The 19,974-nt window shown below is 46.3% G+C and overlaps 1 protein-coding gene across 1 annotated transcript in view; it reads left to right on the top strand.

Moving 5' to 3' along the window:
• The window catches only part of cacng2a (calcium channel, voltage-dependent, gamma subunit 2a), a gene marked incomplete at both ends in the record, with an annotated part of 58,523 nt that extends 39,331 nt beyond the window's left edge, over window positions 1–19,192 (top strand). Inside the window, 2 exons of the mRNA XM_079232818.1 lie at window positions 17,798–17,938; window positions 18,657–19,192. Of these exons, the coding sequence (XP_079088944.1) occupies window positions 17,798–17,938; window positions 18,657–19,192 (677 nt within the window). The remainder of the gene's footprint in view (window positions 1–17,797; window positions 17,939–18,656) is intronic.
• Window positions 19,193–19,974: the final 782 nt, after the last annotated feature.

Here is a 19,974-nt window from a genome sequence, read left to right as displayed (position 1 = left end):
TCTTTTCACTCATTTAACAGTCAGACTCTCAATGCAACGCTTCTATCAAAATAATCGCTGCAGCAGAACCAGATGAATCGTCTTTTTCCTCCTTGACAAAGCCTGCTGCCGACATTACCCACAATGCAACTGCCGACTGTTCAGTCAGAGATTCAGGCGTCCGGTGCTAGCAGCAGCTAAAGTAGCTACAGAGGTCTCACTTCGACACTCACTCTGACTCAAGTGACATCACTTGAGGTCATTCAAACAGCTGGAGACACTAAAGGACTCAGACTTACTTCTTTCCATACGCAATGCTTAAAGCTTAGTGTGACTGTGGCTCAGTGGTGAGCAGGGTCGTCCTTCAATCAGAGGATCGGAGGTTCGATTCCGCCAGCCTGAGTCAATGTGTGCTTGAGCGAGACGTTTAACCCTAAATGTTTCCTGTAGCTGCGCCTACGGTGTATGAATGTTAGATACTCCTGATGTGGCTCCTCTCATCAGTGAGTGAATGATGTCATGGAGTGTTGAAGTGCTTTGAGTGGTCGGAAGACTAGAAAAGCGTTATACAAAATTTCATTTTTCAAGTAACTTGAATCAGTGATTATAAAACGGATTTCTTTGGTATATTTGATTTTTTTTAAAGCAACATTAACTTTATTCCCTGCTGACCCCTGAAGTGGTACCTCCTCCTCCTCCTCCTCCTCCTCCCTCTTCCTCCTCCTCCTCCTCCCTCTTCCTCCCCTCTTCCTCCTCCCCTCTTCCTCCTCCCTCCTCCTCCTCCCTCTTCCTGCTCCACTCCTCCTCCTCCCTCTTCTTCCTCTCCTCCTCCCTCCTCCTCCTCCCTCTTCTTCCTCCTCCTCCTCCCCTCCTCTCCTCCTCCCTCCTCCTCCTCCTCTTCCCTCTTCCTCCTCCTCCTCCCTCTCCTCCTCCTCCCTCTCCTCCCTCCTCCCTTCCTCCCTCCTCCTCCTCCCTCTTCCTCCTCCCCTCCTCCTCCCTCTTCCTTCTCCTCCTCCACTCCTCCTCCTCCCTCTTCCTCCTCTCCTCCTCCTCCCTCTTCCTCCTCCTCCTCCTCCCTCTTCTTCTTCTTCCTCCTCCTCCTCCTCCTCCTCCTCCTCCCTCTTCCTCCTCCTCCCCTCCTCCTCCCTCCTCCTCCTCTTCCCTCTTCCTCTCCCTCTTCCTTCTCCTCCTCCCCTCCTCCTCCTCCTCCCTCCTCCTCCTCTTCCCTCTTCCTCTCCCTCTTCCTTCTCCTCCTCCCCTCCTCCTCCTCCTCCCTCCTCCTCCCCTCCTCCTCCTCCCTCCTCCCTCTCTCTCCTCCTCCTCCCCTCCTCCCTCCTCCTCCTCCTCCCTCTTCCTCTCCCTCTTCCTTCTCCTCCTCCTCCTGCTCCCCTCCTCCTCCCCTCCTCCCTTCCTCCCTCCTCCTCCCCTCCTCCCTCTTCCTCCTCTCCTCCCTCCTCCTCCCCTCCTCCCTCTTCCTCCTCCTCCCCTCCTCCCTCTTCCTCCTCCCTCTTCCTCCTCTACTCCCTCCTCCTCCCTCTTCCTCCTCTCCTCCCGCCTCCTCCTCCTCTCCTCCTCCCCCTCCTCCTCCCTCTTCCTTCTCCTCCTCCTCCTCCCTCTTCCTTCTCCTCCTCCTCCCTCTTCCTCCTCCTCCTCCTCCTCCTCCTCCCTCTTCCTCCTCCTCCTCCTCCTCCTCCTCCCCTCTTCCTCCTCCCTCTTCCTCCTCCTCCTCCTCCTCCTCCTCCCCTCTTCCTCCTCCCCTCTTCCTCCTCCTCCTCCTCCTCCAGCCCGCAGTGGTTTGCAACTAGAAGCCAGGGAGCGTCCGTCCCTTCATGTCCATCAGTAGTTTCGGCCTCTCAGAGAGCCGAGCAGTGCGTGACAGCGCCGGAGATGAAGCCCCGGCCAATTAGGCGGCTCGACTTGGCGCTCTGAGCGCTTGTTCCCGCCATATGCGCCAGAGAGGACGGCCATGATAACGGCTCCGGTGATGATCCTAACGACGCCGGAGAACCTTTGCGGAGGCAGATCCGTCTTCACGAGGAGGCGTCTCTCAGGCCGGGGTCGACCCTCGGACCACCGGCACTCGTCTGCATGTGTGTGTGTGTGTGTGTGTGTGTGTGTGTGTGTGTGTTAACCTCTTGCCTGTGATTGGAGGAGAAGGCCGCAGTGCTCCCAGTGGCTTGCCAATTAGGACACTCACATCCATAAATATTTCAGCCTCCTTCTTATATAGGTCAGGCCTCTCTCGATCGCTGTCTCTCACACTCTGCCTCTCCTCGCCCTCACACCCTCACCGCTTCACGCCAGGAGTTGTGCAGCTCCTGTTGCCGTCTCTCTGGATGGGAAAGCGAGACCTGAGCGTGAAGCCGCGTAGAAAGTGGCGCGCGGAGATAGGTCACGGAGGAGCATCTCGGTGGGTGTGATGTGTTTTCTTTTTGTTCCATTTCACGGACACACACCTGGTATTTCCATAATGCGGAGTTTCGCCGCGCCTCTGGGCGGTCAGAGAACAGAGAGGAAGCTCTGCTCTCTGCAGAGGTTACGCAACAGAAATGATGTCACTTCAGGTGAAGGCCCCGGCGGAAGTGACATCACCGGGGTCCAGAAATTCGAGGGGGGAAACACCGCTGATGTCGTCACCCGGCGTGGGACGAGGAGGAGGATGAGGAAGAGGAGGAGGAGGAGGGAGATATTTGGTGCTGTGCGGGAAAAAAAACACAGAAATCTGACTGTATTCTGCAAAACGCGCTTCGTCAAACACGCCCTCTGATCCGCCGTCACACGCGTATCAGTAGCTCCTGTGTGTCTGCTATTCTCCCCACAGCGAGGCGGTTTGCACATCCAACACGGGGTTATGTAAGCCAGCTGAGGCACACTGAAGCGCCGGTGGGTTTTTAGATCATGCCGTGTCGGAGCTCCCGTCATCCACTGCTCTACTGGGCGCTGAGCAGCTGAGAGAGAAGAAAGAAGGGAAGAAAACGCCCCGTTATGCAAGCTACTAATGCTAAACTGAGAGACATCAATTCAGTGTGATGAAGAGAGGAAGAGCACGTGAGGGGGAGGAGGGGTGTGTGCGTGTGTGTGTGTGTGTGTGTGTGTGTGTGTGTGTGTGTGTGTGTGTGTGTGTGTGACTCCTGTGGATGCATGCTGGTGTGTACATCATCATGATAATAAATTACAGCAACAACTAGTTGAGTAATTATGATTTTTCTCTTCTTTTTTTTAAATGGCTTCCAGCTGCTTTTCTCTGTCTTATGTGAGAATAAATCAACTGTCTCGTGATTTTTAAAACAAACAATTGTGTAAATTCATCTTCTGCTTCATGATGATGTGACGGATGTTTTTATAGACCGATGATTTAAAGAAAATGTCCCACATGAACAACATACTCGTCATCTACAGCCACCAATGCATAACAACAATAACGTTATGGCTGCAACTAAAGATTATTATTGACTAATTGCTTTAGTCTATGCGACTGCAGTTAAATTATACCCGTCACAACCTCCACAGAGTTCAAGGTTTTGTCCGAAACTCAAATAAATTCCCTTTGCAAAGCAATAAAACAGAGAAAAAAGCTGAAAATCCTCACATTTGAGATGCAGAACATGTTTGGCTTAACGACCGAGACGATTAAACATCCAAATGCATGAGTAATTATTTCAGCTGTGATATGAAAACTGCGTGCAGAAACCTCTTCCATCAATTCGCCGCTGATTCAGTTCAATAGTTTCACGGTTTGCATGAAGTCTTCTTCTTTTTAGCTCGCGGCCCGGAACATTTTCCGCTGCTTCCGGCTGCGTATTTTGCTCGTTGTCGGATTGTTTTCCTCACACAGCAGTGTCCCACTTCCACACCATAAACTAATACTATCAGGGCCCCTTTTCACTCCCTGAATTAACTTTCCAGAGTCTGCATTAATCTCTGCCGCTTTGCATGCGTCCATCTGAGAGTATTTCGCTGACATTGGTGACAGAAGGGCAGGCCTGTCACAGCCCATGTCGCCCTGGGGCGTCGCGGCAGACCGGGACGCCGGCCTGAACCGGCTTTTGGTCGTCGCCCGATAAAATCAATGGGTCTGGAGCGGGACACGCAGGGGGCTTGTAGGGCAGAGCGGCTCGTCCACCGCTGCCATGTTGGAGCGTCACGTGACCCCGAGATGAGGCCGCCAGACGGGGGCGGATAATGTACCGTACCGGGCGGAGGAAGTTAGCATCCAGCTTCAGCAGGTGTCCCGGTGGGTCGCGGTGACATTGAGCATCCTGTGTCCAAGACAACAAATAAGGAATCCATCGACCGGGGCGATAAAACACAAACGCACAGACGCGGACCAATAAATTAAAAGCCAATCATTTTTTTGTCCTGCTTGACCGAGCGAGCATAGCGCTCTAACTTTATATCTTATTACGGGGGAATATAGAGCGACGGCAGCTTGTGAAAACAGAGGTGAGCGAGTGTGTCCTCGCCATAAAGAGAGATTATAAGGCGTTTACTCATCGTGTTGCAGCCGGGAAGTTCCCACCGCTGTGACAGAAGACGGTAAAACACCGTGAAACGTTACTGTAAAATTACAGGAATTTAAAGATGGCCTTTTTAGCCGGTATGCTAAAATGTACAGTTTCTCCTATATCATATATGGCAACTTACTGTAATCGAAACATACAGTAATTTGCTGTAAAATTACAGTATTTTATCGGCAGCAGCTTCACCAGCGAGATAATGTACAATTTACAAAAAGAAAAGACATTCATGGATCACGGGAACAAGCGTTTTGGCTCCCAGAATGCATTGCTTTCACAGGAATATGAAGTAGAAGAAGAATACGGTCGATCACTGTTGGAATGTTATACGTTTAATTTACATCACAAGTGTTGCAGCGCTCGCTTGTGTCTTCTTTTTGTTTCCAGACGTGAAGCGGTGCAGCGTCAGGTTCGTTCTGAACATCGAAATAAAAACTGATTTATTTAGTGCCAGAAGCCAGAAGGGAAGCTGATCCATGCAAAGAAAAGTAAAAATGACTTCCAGCTGCTTCAACATAAAGGAATGAAACAACACAGAAGATGATTAGAATACTTTTGGGCAATTTAATCTGGAGTTGTTGTTGTTTTAGCCCTTTGTGGTTGAAACGGACCCCTGAATATTTGTATGACAGGGTCCTGTTTGTGTTGTGCAGGGTTTAAAAAATATACAGAAAAATTTCAAAAATTTCATAAATTGTCATATTCTGGCATGGTAGCTCCAGTGTAAAGAAATAATTAATTATTTACTTAAAGTTCCGTCACTGAGATCATATTTTTCTTTTAAATTTGTAAAACTCTTTTTATAATTGATTCAATGGGAGCAGTATGACGACAATCATATATTAACATGGGATTATTTGAAATATTATAACATAGAAATGATCCCAAATCAAACCTTCATATTATTCAACATTATTAATGAGGCTTGATTGATCAACGAAGCAAAGGAGTTTACTCTCTTTCTCGGTGATGCGTTCACTGCCCACCCGCCTGTGTGGGATGTTTTGGAGCTCTGTCGGTCACGCGGACGTCCAGGCGTGATGAGGGGAGACGGCAGCGGTGGAGAGGACGTGATTACAGTAATTGAAATGTGTTCTGTGGAGGAACTTTAATTGTCTGAGCGGGGCTGTCATGTGAATTGATCCCAGAGTGAGGAGCTCTGTAACCGAGTTCCTGACCCGCCTGTGTGTTAATATGACAGAGCAGCGCTGATGGGAGGGTGTGTGTGTGTGTGTGTGTGTGTGTGTGTGTGTGTGTGTGTGTGTGTGTGTGGACTGTACGACCAGTGGTGGAGGAAGTATTCAGATCCTTTACTGAAGTAAAAGTACAAATACCGCTCCAATACTACTCCACTACAAGTACAAGTTATGGGTTCAAAACCTAAAACCTTTACCGTAAAAGTCGGGTTACAAGCCGCTCCTACGGCAGGTCAGTGTCCCCGCTGTAGCAAACTAGGAGCAGCGCAAGCTAGGAGCAGCGCAAGCTAGGAGCAGCGCTAGCTAGGAGCAGTGCTAGCTAGGAGCAGTGCTAGCTAGGAGCAGCGCTAGCTTGCGCTGCTCTTAGCTAGCGCTGCTCTTAGCTAGCGCTGCTGCTGCTACTGCCCGCGTCCCCTCTGCCCATGTCGGGTGTCGAGCCTGGTCCCGCTACCTTCGGTGGTTTTCGGGGAGTTTGCGGAATTTAGCGGAAGTTAGCGGAAGTTAGCGGAGAGCTAGCGGAAGTTAGCGGGGAAGTAACGGAGCGCTAGCAGGAGCCCTAGCTGGCTACAGCGGGGAGCTAACGGGGACACTGACCGAAGGTAGTAGCGGCTTAACCCGACTTTTACGGTAGTCAAAGTATGTATCATCAAAATGTACTTAAAAGTAAAAGTACTCTCGTAATGCAGTAGAAATGTTCCCTGTCAGTATTTTATGGATTAATATTATACTGTATGTTGCATTTAAACTCCTTTACATCCTGTTGGCTCGATCAATCTGCAGCAATGCAGCACAAGAAGAGCACAAGCACAGAAAAAGAGAGTTCTTCTCAAGATATTCCCCTTTAACTGTCTCCCGTGCTCCATAAACAGATAATAACACGGAGATGTTTTTATGGGAAGGTTTCGAGTCTCGTTCATCTTTTCTCTTTGATTATTGTTTGTTTGAAGGCTTCCCGCGGCTTCCACAAATATATAAAGAAACACGCGTTAGATAAAGGAAAGTGGAGGTCTTTTAAGCACGAAATCCCCTCTTTGTGTTGCAAACAGACACTCGTGTTACGGCCGCTACGTCCCGCGGTGCTTTTGATCATTTCTGATCGTGACACATAATTCAGTTCGGGATCAAATCTGCTTTGAGTTTGGGCCGGAGAGGTTTTTAGTGGGAGGATGTTGATGTTTTTAAAAGGAACTCCAGTCATGAAATAGCCTTGAGTTGATATGTTTGGAGTGGATCGGCTCCATTGCGTCTTCACCGTGAAAACTAGCTGTTGATTTTCCTCCATTAATTGCAGAATAATCGTGTTTATCATCTTTTCCTGTGAACCAAAGATAAAATAAATCTGCTCCCCGGCCTCTCCCTCTGTGATGCGTTCACTGCCCCCCACCAGTAAGATGGTTCTTATTGAGTGTTTTGTTCATCCAACAGTCCAAAACTTAATAAACTAAATGTTCTATCAGGACTTAAAAACAGCAAATACTCACATTTGAAAAGTAGATTTTCTTTTTTTAACGCTTTTTCTTAAAATGGATTAACAAAAGGTGTGATTATTGTTCTGGCTCTTCGACAAGTTGTTTCAGATCAATTAGAAACACTAAAAACTTGAATAAATTAAAAAAAGTCTTTTCAGTTTTTCCATAAATCTGAGTACCGTGACTCCTTTTGTTTTCCGTCACTTGGAGGTGATAGTAATGAACATTTTAAATAAATGAGTGGACATCCACTGGAAGTGATGAGAAAAAGAATGGGGGAATAGATCAAAGAAACTGCTAAAAAAAATAAAAAATCATGACGACATAAATCAACGAATGAGACAGAAAATAACGTGTTAATAAATTCCCAGAAGGGTCTTAAAAAACTGTCAAATCTCAACATCTCAGCTCTCACGCTTGTTCCGGCTTATAAAAGCCAGCGAGTGAGACTTGCACTTATTTTTCTAATCAATTCAAAGTCAAATTGCATTCTGCCCTCGAGGTGTGTTGTCAGGACGATGAGCTCTGAGATGCGGGCCGAGTGCCGAGTCAGCGCTCTTGCAAATTTTGAATTTAGCCACCAAAGCTAATTTTCTTTGTTTGTGCACATTGTTCCACACGTTTTAACACGGCCTCCCTCACGGGTGTTGTGAGGGGAGGGAGAGAGGGACAGCACGACGAGGACGATGCAAGGGCTCAGTATTGAGGAAGAGGAGGAGGAGGAGGGTGAGGAGGAGGAGGAGGAGGAGAAGGAGGAGGAGGAGGAAGAGGAGGAGGAGGAGGAGGATGAGGAGGAGGAGGAGGAAGAGGAGGTGTGGAGGGGATTAATAAGCGTTTGTAGTATTAAATCAATGTGCCTGGGAGCTGAGGCACCTGATTAGCATGACCCTGTCCTGCACATCAGCACATTCTGGGCTGGGGGAGGCTGATTAAGAGCCAATGCTAATTTCCTCTCAACCCTGTCAATGAAAGAGAGAGAGAGAGAGAGAGAGAGAGAGAGAGGGAGAGAGAGAGAGGGAGAGAGAGAGAGAGGGAGAGATAGAGAGGGAGAGAAGGATGGAGGGTGCAAAGAGACGCCTTTGTAAAGTGGAGAGAGTTCCTGTTTGTTCACATGTACAGAACACGTGTGCGGTATCGCTATGTATGCACATGTGTACTTTGTTATATATATTTATGGGTTTCATGGAGGTCAGTGGAATAAAAGAAAAGTGATGCACAAGATAAAGTTCACCAAAAGTGAAGGTCTAGTTGAACCGTAACATTAAATTACTTAAATTCTCACTCAGATTTGACTTTGAGATGAATATTAAATGCTGGGACTATAACTCTGGTTTGTACATTAATCTAGTACTGCACAAGTACATTACTCTAATACTGCACAAGTACATTACTCTAATACTGCACAAGTACATTACTCTAATACTGCACAAGTACATTACAATAATACTGCACAAGTACATTACTCTAATGCTGCACAAGTACATTAAACTAATACTGCACAAGTACATTACTCTAATACTGCACAAGTACATTAAACTAATACTGCACAAGTACATTACTCTAATACTGCACAAGTACATTACTCTAATACTGCACAAGTACATTAAACTAATACTGCACAAGTACATTACTCTAATACTGCACAAGTACATTACTCTAATACTGCACAAGTACATTAAACTAATACTGCACAAGTACATTACTCTAATACTGCACAAGTACATTAAACTAATACTGCACAAGTACATTACTCTAATACTGCACAAGTACATTAAACTAATACTGCACAAGTACATTACTCTAATACTGCACAAGTACATTACTCTAGTACTGCACAAGTACATTAAACTAATACTACACAAGTACATTACTCTAATACTGCACAAGTACATTAAACTAATACTGCACAAGTACATTAATCTAGTACTGCACAAGTACATTAAACTAATACTGCACAAGTACATTACTCTAATACTGCACAAGTACATTAAACTAATACTGCACAAGTGCATTACTCTAATACTGCACAAGTACATTAATCTAATACTGCACAAGTACATTACTCTAGTACTGCACAAGTACATTTTTGGAGCACTTGTGCTTTCCGTAAGTATTTCCGTGTTGTGTTACTTCCTTCTACTCCTTTGCATTTGAGAGGTAAATATTGTAACTTTATACTTCACTACTTTTATTTTGACAGCTTTACTTGATTGTTACTTTTTAATTATTAATGCAAAATATAAATCTACTTGTGCATTATGATGTATTATCTCAGGTTAAACTACCCAGCGGTTTATAAAGTGTCTGAAATCCGCTCCTCTTACCAGCTGCAACATCAAAGTGATGAACACATTAATAAATCAATTCTAGTCCAATAATACTTTTACTTCTGGTACTTTAGGGGTATTTTGAACACTTTTCTACTTTTAGCAAGGGTTTGAATGCAGGACCAGAGTATTTCTACGCTGTGGTATTACTACTTTAACTCAAGATCCCAGTACTTCTTTAACTCCATTGTGCGCGTCTGTTTCTTGGTTTTCAGGGAAATTAAAGCGCTAGTGTGAGTCTTGGTTGCGGTGCATGAAACTCTTCGTATTATTTGCGCAGGGTGCATGAGTGGAGCCACAGTGGAGGACCAGCAGCTGCAGAAACCCGACCACCGGGCCTCATGCATGTTGGGTCTCATTACGTTGTTTGTCAGCTGCAGAGTGCCAGCGCTCGGACACCCGGCTGAGCTGCAGCCGATCAATACGGCACACACAGTATCCGCTCTCACCGCGGGTCTCTGGGAGCCGGCCGGCACGCAGGCTGGCAGGGCGGCAGGCCGGGCGGAGCCAACGGCTGCGAGGATTATCCCAAAGAAAAACCTGCAGCACCCAACTGTTGTCCCGTGAAAGTAGCTTGAAGATGCCCTGACTGTCCATAAGGCAATGCCTCACCTTAACCAAGAGTCTACATGCCTTTCCAACAAAAGCAGTGGAATTTATAATTACTCACTGATTTCTTTTTTTTTTTGTCAAAGCTTATTTATTGCTAAATCAGAGAATTTCAACAAATGTAACCGAAAGAGAAAGAAAAGAAGATCACCAACCCTCGCTTTAAATGACAAAGTGAAAAGATATTTCTATAAAGTGATCTAAATGAATCTCAAAATACAATAACACAAGATTCTTTCCCCTTTAATGGGACACACCTGAATCCTCACTGGTGCAGCCATTTCGTTTTGGAGGTCGTATAATTAGTCACATGTACATTCGAAGGGATTTTGTCCACGGAAATGGAGCTAGAATAAGAACGTTTGGGAGTTTATTCTGACTCTGATTCTCCTTTCTTACATCCACAAGTCTGGGAAACTCCTCTCTTTTTCTGCATGTGTGTGTGAAGGATCAGGGAAACCAAATACTGACAATATTCAGTGTTATTGCTCAATTAAATCAAAGTAGAGGAGATTTCCTCCATCTGGGAGAAAGTAAATTTGTGTGCCAATTCTCTTTTTGGCTGCTGACAGGAAAACATGCAGCGATATTGGTGGTAAATAGAAAAGTGCCAATCATCACCCGGAAAACACTACAAATAGAAATCAGTTGAGAGTTTGAGAAACGATTGTAGTTTCATCATGAAGTGTCTTTTGACTTGAGCTTTGATGTAACTTCCTATTATTTAAACTATAAATGGGCCTCAGTGGATCTCAATCAGGATACAAATGTAGATAAACTACTTTACAAATTAAGAGTTTCTTGCGCACAAAACATACAATTACAGCTGATACAGTTATTGATTCATATTTTGACAGAACTTTAATTGCATATATTTTGATTGGAACATTTTATGGATCGAGCTTCACAAATGTGATGATTTGGTGCTTTTACTTTTTTCATTATTTCCATGATTTTAATGAATTTGTAATAATATTTGACTGTTTGTGGAACACAACGAACATTGTGGAGGTGTCACTCATTTTAATTGTGATGTCAATTCTCACTATTTATTTCTGAATTTTTATAAAACTAAACTCTGATCAATGGAGAAAATAATCAGCAGATTAATCCACAATAAAAATAAGTTCAACGTGAGCTCCACCTCGACCGATTACAACTCAAGTGTAATACCCTGCGTGTAAAAAAAGAATCATCAAGTCTCAATACAATATGATCATCTATATCATATGATATGTAATATGTAATAGTATAATTACCAAATATGGAAAAGTCAGTTCCCTGGTTGGCAAAAATACAACATGGCGGCAAAGTAGCCGTCCACAAACCAAACAGGTGACGTAACCTTGACTACGACCACTTCCTGGTTTGTGTGCTCATCTGCCAATAAAATTAAAGCTGATTCTGATACAAAACTGATAACGTTAGCTCTGAAGAGTAGCTTTCTTAGCGCTCATACAGCAGACGTTCCCATCCTGAACTGCTAGCTTAAGTCCGAGCTTAAGCGGTTACGCTACAAAACAAGTTAGCTCAACAGGCCTTGCTGCGTCTAGTTATTCAGGAAACAGGGTTTAAGAGGCTCTACTTTTAAAAGAAAAACTGTCACGGAGTGGTTTAAGGAGTGGACCCAAACGGCAACAGTTCAAAAATAAAACAAAAAAACAAGAAAAGGCTTAAAAAAACACTAACTTTAAACAGAGTAACACACAGTACGAACCCACATTGGGGCAGGAGACAAACAGGGTTGAAATACACAGGGGAGGGGCAGGTGATTGGACACAGCAGGGAACAATCAGGGACAATCACAGGGAAGGAAGTGCAGGGAACACAGTGAACACACGAGACAAGAACTACAAAATAAGACAGGAAACAAGACAAACCCACATCATGACAAAAACTACCAGAAACCATGCTAAAATGCATGCTAACGTGTACTCAGTGCTGAGCTCCGTTAGCTGGGTGCCACATGAATGCGGGTGTCGCGGTGGGAGGGGGGTTGGGGGACAAACCGAAAGACGCGGCGCTCTCTGTGATCGCGACCTCGACCCACATCAAAAACGCCGACCGCGGTGCTAATCACGGGGCTCCCTGGAGGACCCTTTCAAGTGTGCCAAGGCGAGGGCTTCTGAAGAGCAAGACGCCGCTGCGGCGGCGGAGGTCGCCGCTGTCATTAGCGAGCAGCACCGAGGTCACGGCTTTCATTTGGACCGGTTGTTGTTTCTGCAGCAGCGGCCGGGAGATTGACACCGCTTTACCGCATAGCCGAGGCTCTTTGTGGAGTGGAGCCGGTGAACTGCGTCGCTAAAGTTGCACCATTGATAAAGTTTAAATCTTTGAGCCCCTAAGTTGGCACAAAACTAGCTTGCAAGGGCTACTTCAGTATTAAAGGAGACATATCGTGCTTGTTTTCAGGTTCATACTTGTGTTTTAGGTTTCTACTGCAACATATTTACATGGTTTAATTTTCAAGAAACACATTATTCTCCTCACACTGTCTGAATCAACCTGACTGAAATGCTCTGTTTTAGCGCCTGTCTCTTTAAGCCCCCTTTACCCAAAAAAAAACCCTGTCTGCTCTGATTAATATGGCGATGCAAAGTTAGTTCTCAAGGTTGTAACTTTATGGAGTATTTTTGCCGTATTTTATTGATACTTATACATTGTTCCACCTTAGGGCGAAAGAAATAGTTCGCCAAAAATGGGTAAAATTTGACCATGTTCTATTTATTCTTTTGTAATGATCACACAACAATAATAAGTGTAGTTGTTATTATTTATTAAGCCACATACTAAGAGAAGCACAAAGGTACTCTGTCATTTATCCCATGCATATAAATCACCTTTAGTCATTTTGTTCCAGGATAGTAGTAACGAAATCCTCACCCACCAAAAGACTAAAGTGTATATAAGTTGTAGCTTTAAATTGGCATTATATCGTATTTATTTCAAGTCGCCATGAGCTGCTGAAACAAGTCAAATAAACCAAACATTGTTTTGTGTGATCTTTTATCAGATCACTATGAAAGCTTCAATATGTCAGAGGTGGCTGACATTATCAGCCAACAGAGTATGACGTTAAAGGTCAACATCAGCTCCATATATCAACAAATCAATATATTTGTCTCACTCTGTGCAGGACTGTGAAACAGAGCATCGTGGATCTGCTGCTGCACTAACCCGTCCACAGCAGAAACCAGTCCCTGTCTATCTGTCAGGCTGTCAGTCTCTCTGCCCCCCCACCTCGGGGTGCTGCTGTGCTTAAACATCCCTCCAGGCAGGATCCAAAACTCTGACAGGGGCTCAGCCGATCCTTAAAAGAGGGAAAGTGAAGATGTTAAACCTCCAGAATGTGTCGAGGAAAGACCGATTTTAAAGTGGTGGCCTCTCAGAGAGAAGTAGCCTCACTGCCTCGAGGCCCACTTATAAACCGACACACTCGATGTTACGCGGAGCACATCCGGACCAGATGGCATTCTCTCTTATAGCCACCAAGGGGCGACTCCTCTGGTTTTATAGAAGTCTATGCTTCATGTGTTAAAGCTGCATTCTCTCTACTAGCCACAACGGGGCGACTCCTCTGGTTGTATAGAAGTCTATGCTTCATGTGTTAAAGCTGCATTCTCTCTCCTGACAACCAAGGGTCGACTCCTCTGGTTGTATAGAAGTCTATGCTTCATGTGTTAAAGCTGCATTCTCTCTCCTGACCACCAAGGGTCGACTCCTCTGGTTGTATAGAAGTCTATGCTTCATGTGTTAAAGCTGCATTCTCTCTTATAGCCAGCAGGCGGCAACTCTTGTGGTTGTATAGAAGTCTATGCTTCATTTGTTAAACTGCATTCTCTCTCCTGACCACCAGGGGGAGACTCCTCTGGTTGTATAGAAGTCTATGCTTCATGTGTTAAAGCTGCATTCTCTCTCCTGACCACCAGGGGGCGACTCCTCTGGTTGTATAGAAGTATGTGCTTCATGTGTTCATGTGTTCATGTGTGCTTCTCTTGATGTATTACCTCAGTAAACATTACAAACATGAGTTTATGTCTCAATCTCTAGTTTCAAGTCTTCTTCAATACAGCATGATGTTCATTTAGTAAATTATGGTAATTTAGAGTCAAACAGACCATGAAGCAGAGGACGCTTTAGGGGCGGGGCTTACTGTGATTGACAAGTCACAACCATGGTGTTGTCCAGTCTGGGGTTGTCCGTATTTTTGACTTCATGATGCTCTCGGGTCACTTCTGGTTGCAAAAAAAACAAGATGGCGACGGCCGATATGTCTAACTTGAGTCTTTTCAAACCATAGTCCGCAGCCAATCCCGATCAGTCGCCAGCACAATGCATGCTGGGAGGTCACTGCGAAGGCCACTCCACTTTTTGTGCAGCTAAAACGTGGACGTTAATACAGAGGAAGTGCGGGACTGGAGCGGCGCCGCGGGGCAGATGCTCCTCGAAGGCCAATGCAAATGAGTTGGATCCTCTCGCCGCTTTCAAGACGTCTCCAAACCTGAGGCGCTCGTTCTGTAGAGACCAGCTGCCACGCCGAGTCCTCACATCTTTGGATTTAATGTGGTTTGAAGGAGAGTTCAAACAACGTGGGCTCCATAAGGCGGTCATGATAATTGATACTATCAAGATTGTTGTGCTTCTTAAAGGATGTTATTTATTCGTATTATTCCTAAACAGAATCATTGCAGGTTTGGCGGTTTGAGTTTTTATACGTTAAACAGACTTAAAGGAACATTCTGGTATTTTTCTGACCTTTGTGCCAACTCTGTTATAAAGTACTGGGTATTAATCTTTATTTTTGGACATGACAATGACAGGAAATTGAGGAGAAAGGTGCAACAATGATCCTCAGCCAGACTCGAACCCGGCAGCGTTGCAGTTCATGGTCAAAAGCCGACAAAACGATGTGTATTGAGGCAAGCAGCTCAAGCCAAATGAACTTTAAGTTTCCATAATTTGTTTTGTGAGGTCAGAGGTCAGGCTTAAACTTCCGTGTCACCTTGAGATGCGGCACGATTAGACAGGCCTTTTCCGTCGCTGATCAATACATTTGGTCTGGCCCTCTATCCTTCTGTTGTCTCTGTAAATGAAGCTGATGGATGAAAAAGATCCGCGGTGTCCTTTCTTAGGTAATGCGCTGTGAGCGGCCGTGTCGATACCTTCAGGGTTAACGAGATGCCGGCTCAGACGAAGAGGAGGAGAAGGAGGAGGAGGAGGAGGAGGAAGAGTGATGCATTTGGAGCAGGGGACACAGGAGCAGGGTCAACTCTCAGGACAACTTAATATTTAATCAAGTAACCTCACCGGCAACCCGAAACCCCCACAATCCCCTCTGGTCGCGACCAGGAGACAAGTGGAGAGGGGGAGAAATGGAGAAAGACACTTTATCTTTCAGACTGTCTTGAAAAGGGAGAAGAAAGTGGAAAGAGAGAAAGATGGAGGAGGGTGAAGTGCATGCTGGGAGAGGCTTCTTCGACCACGAGGATCGGGGCTCGGTGGCCGTTTCAGTCAAGGTTAAAGGAAGTGATGAGCGTCTCATTCTGCTGAACGATGACTCGGTGAACTCAGGTGTTGCCGGGAGCAGAGGCGTGACGGCGGCGGGTCAAAAGCTCGCTCACATTCATCACTCGCTCGCCAACCTGTGAGCGGAAAACAGAGGACGTGTAAAGATGATATACACAAGAAGGACGGTGTCGTCGTAGATATTATGAATAGCTGCAATGTTTCTCAACCGCTGTCCTGCAACCACATGACAGCGACTCAAAATAAAGAAATATGGAGGACCACAAGTGTCATGGTGACATTATTTTAACCATAAAAACATAAATGAATAACAGATTTGACAAAAAGATTAATTTTGAAATATGTGTTTTGCATAAAAAGCAAAACAATTGCAATTATTAAACACATTATTCAAAAATAGAATGAGGAATACTTTTTAAATGCAGTTTTAAAAGAAAAATTAAAACGTGACACTTTTCATGACGGATTCTGAGTTAGACGGTTTTGACCTGATGGTGTTACGAGCAGAAAGGTCATAAGGTCACCAACATTGTTATAGGATCCTGACCTTAAGCGTGAATAGGCGTCTGATATTTCAGGTCAATCTACTCTAAGCCAAACCAGATGGATCCCTCCGTCCTGCAGACCCAAATAGATGCAGCTTTAACACACCTGAAGCTGAACAAACGGTGTACTAACCTGTGAATGTGCTTTCTAGTGTGAGGAGGAACTCTGAAGATGTCATGATGTTCTTCCCCTGCTGCCTTAATGGCAGGATGCTGTAGTCCACCAACAAGAACAAATTCACTAGAACCACATTTAGTCATAACAAAACATGACAAAACAATCCAACAAAAATGCGGCACTAAAACACCGCACACTCAAGAGAATGAGCCACGATCAAAGGGAACGATATCAACTACCGTAAAATGCTTCTGGGACATTGACATGTTCACCAAACACATGATGAAGAAGTTATAAAAGAAGCCAATTATGGTTTAATATGCAACTTAGACAATGTGGGAACTTGAGATTGGACTTTCCAGTCAAGTAGGAGAGCATTTTATTTATCTGGAGTAAAGCTTTTGTGAAATAATGTTGTCATGTGAGCCTCATCCCGTCTCACTGCGGTTACTGCTGAGAGATGATCCGGCCAGCCGTGGCCGCCGCTTGGCGCTCTCCTCCCCTGCAGCCGCCCGCTAACCGAGCCGGGGGCCGGGCGCCGCAAAGCCTCAGGGTGTAGTTTAGGGTGGAGGATAAGTGAATCCCCGTCAGAGAGAGAAGGGTGGAGGGAGGGAGCGGTGAACGGGCGGCGGGTCGGCAGGCAGATGGGCCTCCAGGAGCCCCGGCGTGTCCCTGCGGAGGCAGGAGTTCAGCACACAGCCACCCAGAAATGGCGTCAGCACTTTGGGGAGAAGCTGCGAAAGTGCTGAGGCGGCAGCCACGTGGGGAGAAGAGGTGAAGTGGTGAAAATTTAACCAGCCTGATGAAAGTTTAAGTGTGCATGTTAAGCAGGAGAGAGAGAGAGAGAGGGGGTTGGGGGTGATGGGAGACTTCTCAAACGCCACCGTGACTCTTAATTTTTGCCCGAGCACCTGAGGGCGCAGCTCTTTTCTCTGACCCCCCCCCCCGATCCTCAAAAGGAGCCGACGTCATCTCTCCCTCTTTTTGCTTCTCGATAATTAGCTGCAAGGACGCCGTTGAGCGTCAAGGGCGACAGGGCCGCATCCCTCTGCACTGCGGCCCCGGATGATGTGCATGCGAGAGCCCTGGAGCGCCTCTGTTGACTGCACATTCGCATGATGCTACGTGAAGCAGCCAGTTAGCTTCGTGGTCTGCGGAGGAGAGAGAGAGGGGGAGAGAGAGAGAGAGAGGGTGCAGCGGTGTGATTACATAAGGTTGGGTAACAGGCTCACTGTGGGGATACACACTCACTAGACAGTGTTGATGGAGTCTTTCACAGTTCTGATGGGGTGTTGATTAGGATGTGCTCACACACAAGGAGCAGATGCTGAAATGGATTCTAATGTGCTTTTTTTCCTCTCCTTTTGTTTCTTTACATTCATCACTTCTCCCCCCCCCCCCCCCCCCTCTCATCCCCCGTTGGCGGTTCTCCACACGCCAAAACGCCAAAAAATCACATCCCATTTTCTCCCTTTCTACCCTTTTTCTTTCTGTCCTCCGTTGACTTGCAGGTGCGGTGCGAGCCTCCAGCATCTTCCCCATCCTCAGCGTCATCCTGCTCTTCATGGGAGGCCTGTGCATAGCTGCCAGTGAGTTCTACAAGTCACGCCACAACATCATCCTCAGCGCAGGGATCTTCTTTGTGTCTGCAGGTGAGTCGACGACGCGCAGGCAGTAAAGTAGTTTCTCACCTCCAGTGGTGGAATGTACCCGAGTGCGCAGGTACTACTTGTACTTTACTTCAGTAAGGTCAGAGTGATGGTAGGCCTGGTCAGCTAGGCCCAGTCTGTGTGCTAAGCTAAGCTAACTGGGTTCTGGCTGTGACAATTGATCCTCTCAGGAAAGTTAATAAGCGTTTTTCCCCCAAAACTTTTCCTTTAAGTTGTTATCACTCTTTTGTAATTAGCATTATGCCACCAGACAAAAACTTAAAATACTGCAGCTACAAGTCACGTCTTCTTTTCTTCCTTCTCTTGTCCTCTTTTCTCTTCTCTTGATCCGGTTGCTGGGCTAAAAGCCATCCATTGGGACTCATCTCTAAAAATAAGGTGTCCCTGACACACTTTCCCTGCGATCCATCTTCCCAGATATACCATGTCAAACATTTCTCCATGTGTGACTTAACTAACTAAGAAGTCAAAGTATGAAGAAATGTGGACGTGGATTCTGTTATGCGTAATAACATAAGAACTCGCTGCAAGGGAAAAGTCTCAGATCAGTGATGTTGGACAGGAATCAGAACATTTGGGAAGAAACTGCATATTTATTCACTCATATTCACTCATCCTGACTGATATGTTGTGTCTTGTTTCCCCCACATTCCCATTACCCACAACCCACCTCTCCATCCTGCACCCTCCGACCCTTCAGGCCTGAGCAACATCATCGGGATCATCGTGTACATATCAGCCAACGCGGGGGACCCTTCGAAAAGCGACTCGAAGAAGAACAGCTACTCCTACGGCTGGTCCTTCTACTTCGGGGCCCTGTCCTTCATCATGGCTGAGATGGTGGGCGTCCTGGCCGTGCACATGTTCATCGACCGCCATCGGCAGCTCCGAATAGGGGCGCGCGCGGCCGACTACCTCCAAGGTTCCGCCATCACGCGAATCCCCAGCTACCGCTACCGCTACAGGCGCCGCTCGCGCTCCTCCTCCCGCTCCACGGACCCGTCGCACTCCCGCGAAACCTCGCCGGTGGGCCTCAAGGGCTTCAGCGCGCTGCCGTCCACGGAGATCTCCATGTACACGCTGCCCCGGGACACCCTCAAGTCCTCCGGCACGCCCACGGCCACCTACGACTCGGAGAGGGACCACACCTTCCTGCAAGTCCACAACTGCATCCAGAAGGACCTGAAAGACTCGAGCCAGACCAACACAGCCAACCGCCGCACCACGCCGGTATGAGGGAGTCGACGCGGCGCAGAGACCGGGAGACACGGGAACCCCCGTGGGTGCAGAACGCCCCGGGGGGGGAGACGGATTTCCATGTTTATAGACATTTGTTCTTTTTGTTCAGCTGCATGACTTTTCCATTGCCATTGTTGAGAGAGTTTCAACAAAAGTCTGCCCTGGACCGAACGGCAGAACAGTGAGGACGGGTCCGGGCGTCCTGAGAGAGGGGGATCCGCCATTCGTTTAGGAGATTTTGGGCACTTAAAGAGAGGGTGGGAAGAGAGGGAGGGAGGGGCATTCGTGAGGTAAAGATTTCATGATTTCACCGCCCTTTGGTTTGAGGTCGGTCAGAGCAACCGGTCGAGCTCCGACATTACACCTCTTTTATTTATTGACTTCTTCGTTCATCTTTTTTTGCATTAAAACTGTGAATTGTTACAGTTTTTGGGATTCAGTAAGAATTAGCCCAATCTGTAATCTCTAACAAAGGTACTATATATATATATATATACATAAATGTATTACTTTTATAAATACATTATTACGTTAATAATCAAGAGTTACAGACTTTACCGAAGCAAAAAAAGAAAAAAAATACAAGTTAACTAAACCAAGAGCTGTTGGCGAGACGAGGAAAGACTCTTTGGGTTTCTGTTGGAGGAGTTTAGGGAGCAGAACACGGTGCCACCCGACGCCGCCAGCAGTAGAATAATATCGATTCTTTTAACAGAACCTTCTCGTCTTTTTCTCGGTCCCTGTTCGCTTTCTTTTTTTTTTGTGTGTGGGGTCCGTGA

Source organism: Taurulus bubalis, assembly GCF_910589615.1.
Source record: "Taurulus bubalis genome assembly, chromosome: 17".
NCBI classification, from domain to species: domain Eukaryota; kingdom Metazoa; phylum Chordata; class Actinopteri; order Perciformes; family Cottidae; genus Taurulus; species Taurulus bubalis.
Note: the sequence above shows the minus strand (reverse complement) of the source record. Positions and strands in the feature narration are given on the sequence as shown.